The sequence below is a fragment of the Rhinolophus sinicus genome, linkage group LG14, assembly GCF_036562045.2.
Source record: "Rhinolophus sinicus isolate RSC01 linkage group LG14, ASM3656204v1, whole genome shotgun sequence".
NCBI classification, from domain to species: domain Eukaryota; kingdom Metazoa; phylum Chordata; class Mammalia; order Chiroptera; family Rhinolophidae; genus Rhinolophus; species Rhinolophus sinicus.
The window spans coordinates 13,585,329-13,599,471 of NC_133763.1; the positions used below are offsets into that span (position 1 = coordinate 13,585,329).

Below are 14,143 nucleotides of genomic sequence, written 5' to 3' on the forward strand. Positions count from 1 at the left end.
TTTAATGACATCAGAACTGTCAGAACTATCACACCAATTCTCACAATGTGTATTTAACCTCAGTTAATTGTAATTTAGTGATAGAGGGAATAAGAAACAAAGAAAAATGAAAATGACATCTAATATTAGTATATAAAAACATAACAAGATCTTGAAAAATGTAATGTTATATAAAGATCTAAGAAAGGCCTAGAAAAACAAACACTTTTGCTGCTGTACTATTTTGGAAAAAGCACATGGTTTCTACCTATGTAGAAACCTTCTTCTATATAATGAATATGAGGATCAAACAAGTAAATGCAGAGATGAGCTCTAAGCTTAAATGTTCCACATGAACAGAGCTGAGCATTTTCTGGTGAATGTAATTAATCCCACCGAAAATGAGGTAAGTGATATGCCTTTAAATCTAAATTTAGGCTATAGAATTTAGAATTCTACTCTTCATGTGGTTTCTTTTCTTTAATCTGGCTAATCTAGGCCAGCTGTACAGAAATTATTTTTACTTAAAAATGGTCAACACATTGTTTGGGGCTGGTTTGAGCTCAGAATGATTTTCTGGATCATTTATAACATTTAACCAGGTTGAAGTTTTGCTTTTGTTGCCAATTTAAAAGTACACACAAAACCTGTTCTTCCTGGTTTTACTGGTCAGTTTTCAGTGAAAGATAATTTTTAATCTTTCAAAAATATACTTTAAAATAATATGATTTGCCTTTTTTTAACCTAATAATTTCTTCCTGCCTCTTGAAGTTTCTGTAACCATATTGAATATTGACAGGGAAAGATCTCCACACACCTGGAAATTTTCTCCTAAATTCTCATGTATATTTTACTGATGATATTTATGGCAGATACGAATATTGCATTTAGCTAAATAGATGAAAAGTGTTTTGGAATGCTCTGTTTTGGAATGCTACTTTAGTCTGTAAGGAATGAGGTCTGGCTCACATGAAGGGCAGGCTTATAAAGCCTGTCCAGTGCCACTGTCTTACCTCATGAAAGGAGCATAAATCAACTCTTTAGGCGGTTATTCATTAAAATGGAATGTGTTTCATTAGGAATTCTACTCAAAGAGTGAATGTGCATACTGAGGAAGTTATGTAGCAATTATCTGTCCATACTTAAAAATAAAATACAAATATGGAAAAGTTCACAGCATTTCATGGCCCCTACCTTCCCCCCATGACCACCTGGAGACATGGCTGAACCAAGAGCAGGCACTGTGAACCCTCAGTGGGCTCAATATTAAGAGTCTGTGCAATAACTTCGAGGTCCTTCTCTGATTAGCTGTGTTTTCTCGTTTGCATTTGTAGGCTGGAGAACAACAGGAAAGTCCACATCTAAAAATAAACAAAGAAAAGCAATGAACATCCTCTTATGCTATGTCTCCTTTAATGGGGCAAGTGGTGGATATTTTTTTTGAAATCATGATTGGCAAATCAATTCTATTTGTAAGCTATTGAGGATACCTACCCTTCATGGGACTTCAGAAGAGAGGAGACACTATCTTTACTCTTCGTTTAAAGTCTCTCAGTTATAGAATTATAAAACCAAAGCAACTGAACCCAGCTTTCACTTTGAAGCAATTGCTAAACTTAGTGAACTTGAACTTTAGTTTTTACCATCCTGTGGGAATGAAGACAGGCCCATTACGTACATCATATAGACTATAGTGTCTATCTATATGAAAAATGCCGCCTAGAATTGTGCAGTACACAATTATATATGTGCTCCTGGTTGGGAGAGAGGTCAAAACCCAGAGCTTGCTTAGGTGAAGAGTCTAATAGGAAGCTGTCCACATAAAGCTGGTACCCAAAATGGTTATGTGCTCTCTAAATCAATATACCTCTAAATCTGCAAAGACATTTGTTATTCTTCAGTTTTGATGCTGAGTTGAGGGAGGAAAGGGCTCCCCTAAAAATGTTTAATGTCAAGCCAGTCAGCACACTAATTGCCAGACCAAATTTCTAATACCTGTGTGTTCTAAAAAAGCTTAAGCTGGTAATTTCGTTTAAAAGGGTCCAGTACAAGACGTGCTCCTAAGCATTAGCCGATGTGAATGGCCTGTCCACCCAGGCCTCAATCACTAAAAATTTGCAAAAAACATGAATTCATAGTAAAAACAAATAGGAGAGATAGGAGATAGGAGGAGAGAGAGAGAGAGAGAGAGATTGATTGAGGAGGAAAGGAAACATTACACATACAAACAATGCATACTGAGTGAGAGCCAGTAGAAACAACAGAAGGCCCAATCAGACCCAGAAAGACTTCAAACGCTACACTTACCAGGCACAGAATTAAAAGAAAAAAAAGAGTTGTTTTCTTAAATGACCAAATGAATTTTGAACTTAATAAAAAAAGAATGTCTAGAGATTAAAACATCTGAAATTTTAAAAACTTGATGAATGGAACACAATGATAAGGTCTAACATATCTAGTAAGACTTTCATAAAGAAATGAGAGCAGAGGCAATATTTGAAGATTTAACGGCTGAGAATTTCCTAGAACTGATTAAAGATACCAATCCATAGATTTAAGAACCAGCCAAGATAAATTAAAGAGAAACTCATATTTAAAATATCTTAGTAATATTGAGGAACATCAAAGACAATGGTTTTGTAAGCAGTCTTACTTTTCTATAATAGCAAATATGGAAGCTACAAAAGACTAAGGAGTTATATTTTCAAAATGCTAAAAGAAGGTATCTATCAACCTAAATTTATTGGCAAACTCTCTTATTGTTACTTTTTTTTTTTAAAGCATGATATACAGGTATTTTCAGACAATAAAAACGGAATAGTGCCACCAGAGGTCTCAATTTAAAAGATGTAATTCAGGCAGAAAGAAAGTGTTACCAGATGGAAATTTTGTGCTGTAAAAAGCAATGATTAGTAAAGGAGATGATAGATATATGAGTAAAACTAAATGATTATTGACTATATAAAGCAATAATAATAATTTTTGAGGCTTAAAATTAAGATAACATTAGAATACAATGATAGTGTATAAAGCAGAATGGAGGTGATCAGAGTTAAAGTGTTATGAAGTTCTGGTATTGTTTAGGAGGAGTAAAGATAAGAATTAACTTTAAACTTTAATAACTTGAGTATACTTGATAAATTTCTAGGGTATCCTTAAAAGAATAGGACCGAGAATATAATTTCCAAACTGGAGGAGGAAAAGAAATGGAATATGAAAAACATATTCTATCAATACAAAAGAAAGAAAAAAAGTAAAGAAGAGAGAAACAGAAAAAATAGTCCATTTAAAGTGATAATTATAAGAATGAAATATTAATAGAAAACATGTATGTAATATATACAGGCCTAGCACTGTTCTCAGCACTATGTACTACATATGTTGACTCACTTAATAATAGTTCTACAAGCTATTATTACAGCCATTTTGCAGTAAAGGAAACTGAGGCACAGAGAATTTTAAGTATTCAGCCTGAGTTACACAGGTAGTAATAGAACTGGTAGTCAAACCTAGGCAGTATGTCTTAGAATTTGTTCTCTTAAAGAGAACACTATACTATCTCTCACAAAAGAGTAAATTAGTATTAAAAATTAAAATATATTATTAATTATAATAAGTACAGTGGAATTAATACTCTTTTATTTAAAAGAAAAATATTGTCAGGCTGAATAAATCCCTCCAGCTATATGATGTTTACAAAAGACACATCAAAAAACATAAGGACAAAAAACAAAGGTGAGAATAAAAGGATGGAAACATTTACCACACAAATATCAACAAAAAGAAAGCTAAAGTAACTATAGTTTAACAGACAAAATAAAAAACAAAAAGCATTGCTAGAGCTAGAAGGTAGTGACATAATAAATGTTCAAGTCACCAAGTAGCTATAAAAATTCTAAACACATATACTATTAATGTATCTTCAAAGTATATGAAGCAAAAATTGACAGAACTTTAGAAATAGAAAAATCCATCATCACAGTGGAAGATTTGAATGCTTCTCTCAGTAACTGATGAAGCAAGCAAGAATATCTTTAAGGATATAAAGAATTTGAAAAGTGTGATGTTGTGGACTGAATTGTGTCTGCCCTCTTAGCCCCCCAAAAAGTTTGTATGTTGAAATCCTAATCCTCAGTACCTCAGAATGTGACCATATTTGGAGAGAGCTTCTTTAAAGAGGCAGTTAAGTCAAATGAAGTCCTCTGGGTGGACCTCAATCCAATATAGATTACAGGTGTCCTTGTAAGAAGAGGACATTAAGACACTGACACACAGAGGAAAGACAACGTGAAGACACGAGGGAAAAATGTCCATTTACATGCCAAGAATTGAGGCCTCAGAGGAAACCAACCGTGCGACACTTTAATCTTTGACTTCTAACCTCCAGAATTGTGAGAGAATAAATTTCTGTTGTTAAAGCCACTCAGTCTGTAGTACTTTGTTATGGCAGCTCTAGCAAAGTAATATGTGTAATAAACTACCTTTATTTAAATAGTCATATATGGAATAGTGAACCTAATAAAAGCAGAATGTATTGTTTTGAAGCAGTGTGGAAAATTTATAAAAATTAAGTTCTAGGCTGTAAAGCAATCCTCAAGACAGTTCAAAGTATTGTATAATGCTGTCCCCATTCTCTGATCAGAGCACAGTTAATTTAGACACAAACAACAAGAAAGAACCTGGAAAACCCCAAGATTTACAAATCAAGACACATATAGGCCTAACTTATAGATCAAAGAAAAAATTGTAATAGAAGTTGGAAAATATTTAGTACTCAGATTATAAGAACACTTTAAGAATGTGTGTGTGTGTCTGTGTGAAGCTAAACTGGTATTTCTAGAAAAACTTATAGCCTTACTAGCTTAATAGAAGAAGGGCTAAAAATTAAGAAGTGTACAAATTAAGAAGTCAGAAAATTAACAGAATCAATTAAGAGAAGCAATAAAGAAAAGAAATTAATTATGTAGAAACATATACATGAGAATCAGTAAAACCAAAAATTATTTATTTGAGAAGAATAAAATTTTCAAATATCTGGTGAGAATGACTAAAAAAAAGAAAGCAGAAATAACCAACATAAGGAATGGAAAATGGGACAATAATGCAGACCCTATAGATGCCTAAAAATACGCAATTTTGAAGAACTAAGTTTTCAATAAAAAAGAAAGAAAACAAATGGCCTATAAACGTTAAATACATTGAATCAATAATTTAAACCTTCTACAGTCTCACAGCCCAGAAGGTTCTACAAAATCCTATAGAGAAAAATAAACCCAATAAAACATATTGGTTTTATCTCAGGAATACAAGACAGTCTTCATGTTGGAACACCAATTCATATAATTCTTCATGTGAACATATTAAAATAGAAAACCATGACTATCTCAATTGATGAAGAAAAAGTATTTCATAGAATTTCAGACCCATCAGATCAAATTCTAACAAAATAGGATTAGAAGACAATTTTTTCTTAACCTGATCAAAAACCTACAGCAAACTTCATAACTATGATGAAATCTCGAAAGCATCTTTTATTTAACATTTTACTAGGAGTCTCAGCAAACACAAAAAGCCAAGAAAAAGAAAATGATAAGGGATGGGAAGGAAGAATCAAAGCTCTCACTATTCACAAATGATATAAACAGTTGTGTAGAAACCATAAAGAATTACAGATAAATAATTAGAAATAGAGTTTAATTTCTTGGATTCAAAATCAATATTTAAAAAGTACAATTCTATATACCAAAAAAGTAGAAAGCTAATATATATGCAATTTCATTTATAATTATATAAAAATGGATAAAGTATTCAGGAATAAATGTAACCAAAGATATATAACATATGTTTACTGAAAGCCAGTAAAGAAGACCTAAATAAATGGAGAAATATACCACGCCACATATTAGAAGACTCACATTCTTAAAGATGTCAATTCTACCTAATTGATCTACATTGTCACTACAATTCTAACCAAGATCCCAAAGGTTTTGTTTAAAAAACTTTTGTTAAAGAACTTGACAAAGCTGCTTCTAAAATTTATATGGAAAAGCAAAAGGCCAAAGATATGTGAAACTTGCCTGAAGAACAAGTTGGGAGAACTTGTCTAAACAGTATTAAGAATTGTAATAAATGCAATATTAGGATCATTTACTGCAATTCCTAATACTGTTTAGACAAGTTCTCCCAAAATAACCAATGAACAAGAACAGAGAGCCAAGAAACAGCTCCATACATCCATTGAAAATATATGCCAAAACCAAGACTAGAAATCCGTGTGCTGGAACAGTTGTTTCCTGTATGGAAAAGAAATGAAATTGGAACCCTACATCATACCACATACAAAAATTAATTCCAGATAATTAAACATGGAAATGAGAAAAGGAAAATTATAAAACTGTGAGAAGACAGTATAGACATAGGGAAAGATTTCTTAATCAAAACACAAAAATTACTAAACATACAAACAAGCAAAGATTGACATTTTGACTACATTAAAATTAAGAACTTGGGCTCATCAAAAGGCACCATAAAAAGTGGAACACCAAGTATAAACTGAGAATGTATTTTAAACAAACAATCAATATAGTACCCAAATATATTTTTTAAAAATCAGTAAGAAACAGGCAGATGTTTTAATAAAAAACCTGCAAATAATTTGAATAGACATTTTGTAAAAGGTTAACCCAAATGACCAATAAACATATGAAAAGATGTCCAACTTTCCTACTAATCAAGGAGATAAAAATTAGCACCACAATGGTATACCATTTCCCACCCACCAGGCTGGGACAAATTTATAGTCAGGTGATGTCAAGTCTTGGTAAGGACGTGGAGCAACAGGAACTCCCGTTAACTGTGGGAGTGGAAATTACTGCAACAGTTTTACAAAACAGTAAGTTTTGTAAATAAGTTGTAGATGTGCATACTCTTTGACTAAGGTATCCTACTCCTACATATATACTTGGAAAACTCTAGCACACATGCACCAGGAGAGATGTACAAGAATGTTCATTAACAGCATTGTTTGTAGTGGCAAAAGAAAAACTGGAAACTGCCCAAATATCCATTAGCAGTAGAACAGATAAATAAATGATGAGATATTCTCACAGAAGAGTGTTATACAACAGTGAAAATGAATGAATACAGCTACAATGTGAATGAATGAATCTCAGAAATGTGATGTTCAGTGAAAAAAAAAAAGGCAATTAAGAAGGATAATTATTGAGTATAAGTCCATTCATTTAAGTTCAAAAATAGGCAAAACCAAGCAACACACTGATTAGAAACATAAACATATATAGTTATAATACTAAAAAGAAAAATAAGAAAGTGATTGCATTACAATAGCCAAGACATGGATAGAAATAAAGTAAGTGTGCATGGATGGATACATAAATAATGAAAATGTGGTGTATATACACAATGCAATATTGTTCATCCATAAAAAATAAGGAAATGCATTATACTAAGTGAAATAAGTCAGAGAAAGACGAATACTGTATGATCTCACTTATATGGGGATCTGAAAGCAAAATAAAATCCAAACTCCTAGAAAACATTATCTGATTAGCGGTTACCAAAGGCGGGGAGAGGGAAGAGGTGAAATTGGATTAAGGTGGTTAAAAGGTACAAACTTTCAGTTATAAGACAAATAAGTACAGTGGGTGTAATGTACAATATGACAGCATAGTTAACACTGCTATATGGTATATTTGTAAGTTGCAAAGACAGTAAATCTTAAAAGTTCTCATCACAAGGAGAATTTCTTTTTTTTTCTTTCGGTATCTATATGAGATGATGGATGTTACCTAAAAATAGTGGTAATTTTGTAACAATATATGTAGTCAAGTCATGATGCTGAACACCTTAAGCTTATAACAGTTATAGAACTGAATTAAGTACCTCAATAAAACTGAAAGAAAACAAGAAAACAATTACAAATGATTTAAGATAGCAGTTACCTCTGAAGAGGGAAAAGCAAAGAACTTAAAAGATAATGGCAATATTCTTTTTCTGAAATGTAGAAAGTCAGATCATAATCTTTGTATGTATTAAATGTTTAATAGAAACAATGACAGATAAAGTAGGTAAATGAATTACCCCCAAAACCCCAACCAGTAACTATCGGGGCTTGAAATGGGTTTGAGTACTGCTCTCAGGGAGGTGGCATACGAGGCTGATAATCAGCTTTCCCATTTCCCCACACTGTGAGTCTCGATGCTTTGTTTAGGCCTGTGGTATCATCACTTCCTGCCACGGGTGAATTTTCAGGGAACAAAGAACCCTCTTCTGCAGGAAGCGTGTTTAGATTCTCTAGTCAAATCTTGGGCTACTTGGTCTCCTCTACTTACACACTTTTAAACCGAGGTGAGAGTCACAGAACAAAATTAACCATTTTTAAAGGGAACAATTTAGTAGCATTTAGTACATCCAGAATGTACTAAATGTAGAACTTATTACCTCTATCTAGTTGCAAAATATTTCCCCAACAGGAAACCCAGAACCCATTAGGCAGTTGCTGTCTGTTCCTTCCTTTCCCCCAAAGGAATCATACAATAGCTGTTCTCCTGTGTCTGGCTTCTTCTTTCACTTAGCACAACGTAGCGTGTTTCAGTACGTTTTTCCTTTTTATGGCTGAATAATATTTCAGCTCCTCTATTTTTTTTTTATTTTTTTTGCACTTTCCTCCTCAGAACCTCCTGGGTTTCTCTTAACTCCTTTACCTCCTCCCTAGTTAAATCCTACTGCTCTTGCTCTTCTCCAGCAAACTGTCCAGGATTCCAGCTGTTTTCCACCTGTCACACTTCACTTTGATGGTATGAGCCTTTGTCTGAGCATATTTCAGTTTGGGGTTATCTGCAAGTATGATCTCTGCACACCTTCAGCTTCGTTCAATTCCCTGTTAAAACTGTTCAGTAGAACAGCCCAGGATGACTGTGCCTGCTTTGCCTGGCATCTGGAGCACCATTTGCCATCTTATCCACAGGATACAGGGGATATTGTGCCAAGTGCTTTGCTGGTGTCGAGATTCATCCGTTTTAGGGTTCTCCATCCCCATAATTTCCTACCCCTTAACTCTTCCTCATTCTTAAGTCTTCAGCTTTAAATGGCACTTCTTCAGGGAAGCTGTCCTCACCTGCATCCAAGTCAGGCCCCCGACCGTTCTCTCTCACTGCCCCCGTGCTTCTCCTTTGGCAGGCTTATTCCACCTGTACATGAACTAACTCTGTGTGAGTGTTTGTTTAATATTTGTCTCCCAATCGCCTCTGCTGGATTCTTTTCTCTAGCCCCTAACACAGTGTCAGGCAAATATTAAGTGCTCAATTAATGTGTGCTTTTGAAAGACTATCTTGATAAACCTGTCTAGTAAATTTGCTCACTGAATCTTGGCAACAAAAATCGCAGAAACCTTGGATCCACTCTGAGCTGCTTCTGGGGTGGTTTGAGCTGACTCGCTTGTCCTGCTCCGCTGGCCCAGGGCCTCGATGATGCTTGCTTGAAATTTTCATATAAAGAAGCAATAAAGGGCTTTGCAAGAATTATTTTCCATAAATCACTTAGAAATTGATTCTTTCTGATTGGGGGGAAAAGAGTAGGAAGAAGATTGAGTGAGGGTTAGAGAAATTGAAGGATTAATTTCATCTCTTCCTTGGTGCCCTTTTCCTGGGCAGTAAAGTGTGATGAATGCGTAACAGCAAATGTAGTAAGTGTCTCAATAGCTTGGCTGAGAGCAAGAGTCTAATTAGAAGCCATATGGCCTCTTCAGCTCAGTGGCTGTGAATTTATTTGGGTTTCATCCAGGTGAGTAGCAGGAACAGTTAAGCAATCAACAGATTTTTCTATGCACTGAATCTCACATTTCTGGATCCAAGGTCAACACTATAAAATTTTCTCCTTTAGATACTTTATTCTCTCTTTTTCAAAAAAAAAAAAATAATGGGGAGGGGGAATCGTGACTCCACAAGAGGAGTTTTTGATCCACTGCCTTCAGCTTAGAAAAAAGAAAAAAGAATTTCTCTCTTGCATTTTGGGTTTGCTCTGACAGCATATTCAGACATAACTAGCTCCCATTTATGTTCTTGCCTCTGCTCTCTCTCTCTCTCTCTCTCTCTCTCTCTCTCTCTCTCTCTCTCCACACACACACACACACACACACACACACACACACACACTGTCCCAGGGAATGGGATTCTATCTCAAGATGGTCTCGAAAACCCTTTTGGCTAGGAGAATTCTGGTTTTATTGTGGCGTTTAGCTAACAGAGGAATGTAGGGTCTAAATGAGCTTTTTTTCAATATAATCTCAAAATTTCACAAAACGGAACTTCTAATTTGTGAACGTTTGAAAGGAAGAGAAGTCACCTGGTATCCATTACCTCTGTCTTTCAAATGTCCAAAAAGGGGGGATGGGCTCCCCCAACACACTGTCTCTCTTGTATTTGTTCCTGATTGAGTCATAAGAATAATAGAGTTCCCCTGTGTTCCCAGGATTCACTGGGAGTACATTTTTATTTTGAGAAAGAGATGGGAATCAGTTTACAAGTTCTATAGTTTCCAGTGACTGGAAGATGCCACTGTTTTGAACATTTCCCCCTTTATTTATTAAGGGTAGAAGCTGGATTATACTCTTTTACACAGTTGAAAGAGACACAATAGCCTAAGCAAATCTCTCTACTACCAAATCCCACTCTGTACCACTACTCTCGAACAGAGACTGGTACCATGTTACAGCATCAAAAAGTATCTTAGACTTTAGCTAGTGTCAAGGAGTAAGCATGTTTGAAATGCACACATAAAAAGAAATAGCCAAGAAAAATCATGAGCTTTAGATATAAAACTAGAATTATTAAACTATCTCCAGGCAGATGACAAACATTTCTAATGTTTTTTTTATATGTCAGTTGGGTAAACAAACAGTTTGATATTTCAAATTTGAATTTTCATAAATTAAGAAATACCTACAATGTCCAATAACATGTTCTTAAAAGTGAAATTTGAGATGTCACCAAATTTAAATCAGAAATGTATTTCTCTGGTTAGCGCCTAGTCTTTCCTCTTCTTTATTAGCCTAGTTAGGCATAAGGAGACAGTAAAGTAGTAAGTAGATATAACTTTTATTCGGGGGAGAGGATTATATCTTATTAGTTTTATTATACTTTATATCTTGGCATTTCTGCAAAACCACAGGGAAGCATATAAGAAATAAATGCTAACCACACTTCTTTAGAACTCAATACTCCTACATGAGAAATAAATTTCTAGTTGTAATTTCATATACTAGCCAAATCTCTAAACACAGTATAATCTGTAGCATAGCATTTAGATGGATAATCATTGTAAAATCCTTGCTCCACCCACTCTTCCCCACCCCACTCTATCCCCCAATGAGCTTCCCTTTTCCCTAAAAGCAGAGTGTTATGCTCTGGAGACAGTTTTTCCTATTCTTTGCCAGGAAGTATCAAGCTTGAAATCCAGATTTATAGCCCATACAGTGAAATATTCTAACAATACTGCCTACATAATTTGCAAAACCCAGTGCAAAGTGAAAATGTAGTATACCTGATTCAAAATCTAAGAATTTCAAGATGGTGACAGCACAGCAATAAACCAAGTGTTGGAAATCTTAGTGTAATAAGGCTAGAAAAGAAATAAAGGGCATACAGATTGGGATGGAAGAAATAAGACTCTCTACTTGCTGGTGACATGATTGTTTATATATAAAATCTCAAGGAATTCACATACACACACACACACACACAATAAAAATTAATAAGTGAGCTTAACAAGAACACAGGATTAAAGTCAACACACAAAAATAATTGTAAATACTTGAATAATTGAAAATCAAAATTTAAAACAAATTCCACTTACTATAGCTCCCTCCAAAATGAAATACTTAAAGTACCAACCTCACAAAACATGTACCAGTTCTGTATACTGAAAACTATAAAATGCTCATAAAAGAAATCAGATGAGACATACCATGTTGGTGGATTGGAAGACTCAACATAGTAAAGATGTCAGTTCTTTCTAAGCTAATCTACAAATTTAATGTAATACCAATAAAAAAAATCAGCAGTATTTTTCTATTAATTTAGAAACCTGGAACTAAAATGTATATGGAAAGACAAAGAAACTAAAATAGCCAAAACAATTTTGAAAATGAATAAAGTTGGAGAAATCACACAAGCTCTTCTAAGACTTATTATAAAGCTGTGGAAAGTGTGTTATTGGTGAAAAGATATACACATAGATCAATGGAACAGAATAGAGAGTCCATAATAGATCCATAGAAATATGGCCAATTCATTTTTGACAAAGGTGCAAAGACAATTCAATGGAGAAAGGATAATCCATTCAGCAAATGGTGTTGAAACAGTTAAACTCTAAATGCAAAAATAAAAGTCTCCACCTAACCCCACACCTTATACAAAAAGGAACCCAAAATGGTATAGATCTAAAAGTTAAACATAAAAGTTTTAGAAAACATTGGAGAAAATCTTCATAACATAGGCTTAGGGTAAGAGTTCTTAGCTATGACATCAAAAGTACAATCCATTAAAAAATTTGAAAATTTTTCATCAAAATTTTTGCTCTGCAAAGTAGCAGCAAAAAAAATATGTGTACATAAAATGTTTTTACTATTAAATTGAGTTAATGTATAAAATACTACTTTATGCCATAATATATTAGTACTTACAAAAATATATATGTAGGTATGATAACATTTTTGTAAAACAAACAAAACCTCATAAATATTTACACAAAAATTTTAAAAGTTGTCATTCTTGGGGAGTTGGTGCCCGGAGGTTGGTGTAAACTTGCCTTTGACTCTATACCCTCCTGTGGTGATTGAATTTTTATGAATATCTCTTACTTTTATCCAAGGTCCCAAACCTCCCCACCACTGGTAGCTTTTAAATGAGACTGGGCAGCAGTCTGCTAGAAAAGCTGTGGGGAGGTGAGGGTTGATTCCACGGGTTCCTTCCAACTCTAAAATCCTAGGCTTTTATGATTAGATCCAACATAATATAATCAAAATTCCCTAAGTAAGAAAATATTTGCACTATTTAATTTAATTTCTGAATCACCAAAATAAAATACTCAAAGCTCCAGTGTGTCACAAGTGCCTCGTACGCTGCTTATCATTTGCCATGAATAACCTGATGTCCAAGTGACTAGTAGCCACTTTCAAGTGTATTTTCTTAAACAGTTGTAAGTGGGTTTCCTTTATTTGCAGAACAGAAGAGACCACAGTCCATTAATTGGATCAGAGGCCAGAAAGCATAGTTTTCTCATGGAATCTGCTTTTTCATCCTTGTTACAAGCCATTACTTGCATTAATTTTACCAGCAAACTATGTTAAGTCTCTAAATTAGTGGAGTAAAAATCCCAAACTAATGCATCTAACTGAAAATAAGGCATAAATTATCATAGTGAAATGTTAGCAGTGGTGAATTTACTGTGCAATTAATGAAATTTAAGCTTCAGGGAACTTTATCCATAGAGACCCTTCCAAAGGCCTTGTGGGACCCTAGAAATATGTTTACATTTCTGTAGATTACAAAAGAGAGATATTTTAACCATAACCAAACACTGTCTCTTTCTACTTTGACTTTCCCTCCATCATGCTTTTCTTCTTGATGAGTAACGGCAGAGAAGCTATAGACATTTGGGGGATTTGGTTAAGGAGAAATAGCATTGAGGATAGATTTGGTTTGAGTTTAGTGGGTAATGTTTTTGTGGTTTGCAGCAGTTCTGTGTATAATTATTGGTGGCCATATTGGCATAGGAATGGCTTTAGGGATACTCCTGTATCTCACTCTACCAGTTCACTTGCTGAGGGGGCACAAAGAGCCATACCACAGGTGGTGCACACAATACAAATATGTACAGTGGGCTCTCATCCTGGAAGATGGAGGGGCAACAACGTTTGAAATGTGCAGAATCAAACAATGGTGTGTGGAAAAATTCTTACAAATTTTACATATTATATGTGAAATAAACTCAAAAGGAGTTTTCACAAATTTGGCAACATTCCCTAAAAATTTAGACAACGTTATCAATAATGAGTTGTAAAACTGAGACTATTCTAATCTACCAATCATAAAAAACAAATTTTGACCAAACATGCTAGAGGAAAGAGAGAACTATTTTTTTTATT

General features: G+C 34.2%; 1 protein-coding gene across 2 annotated transcripts in view; it reads right to left on the reverse strand.

The window, feature by feature from the left end:
• DNAJC5B (DnaJ heat shock protein family (Hsp40) member C5 beta) overlaps positions 1-14,143 on the reverse strand; it is a 51,936-nt gene continuing 37,793 nt past the window's right edge. For both annotated transcript variants that reach the window (XM_019710687.2, XM_019710686.2), the window contains exon 5: positions 1-1,340. In XM_019710687.2, coding sequence (XP_019566246.1) covers positions 1,246-1,340 — 95 coding nt within the window. In that variant the 3' untranslated portion in view covers positions 1-1,245. The remainder of the gene's footprint in view (positions 1,341-14,143) is intronic.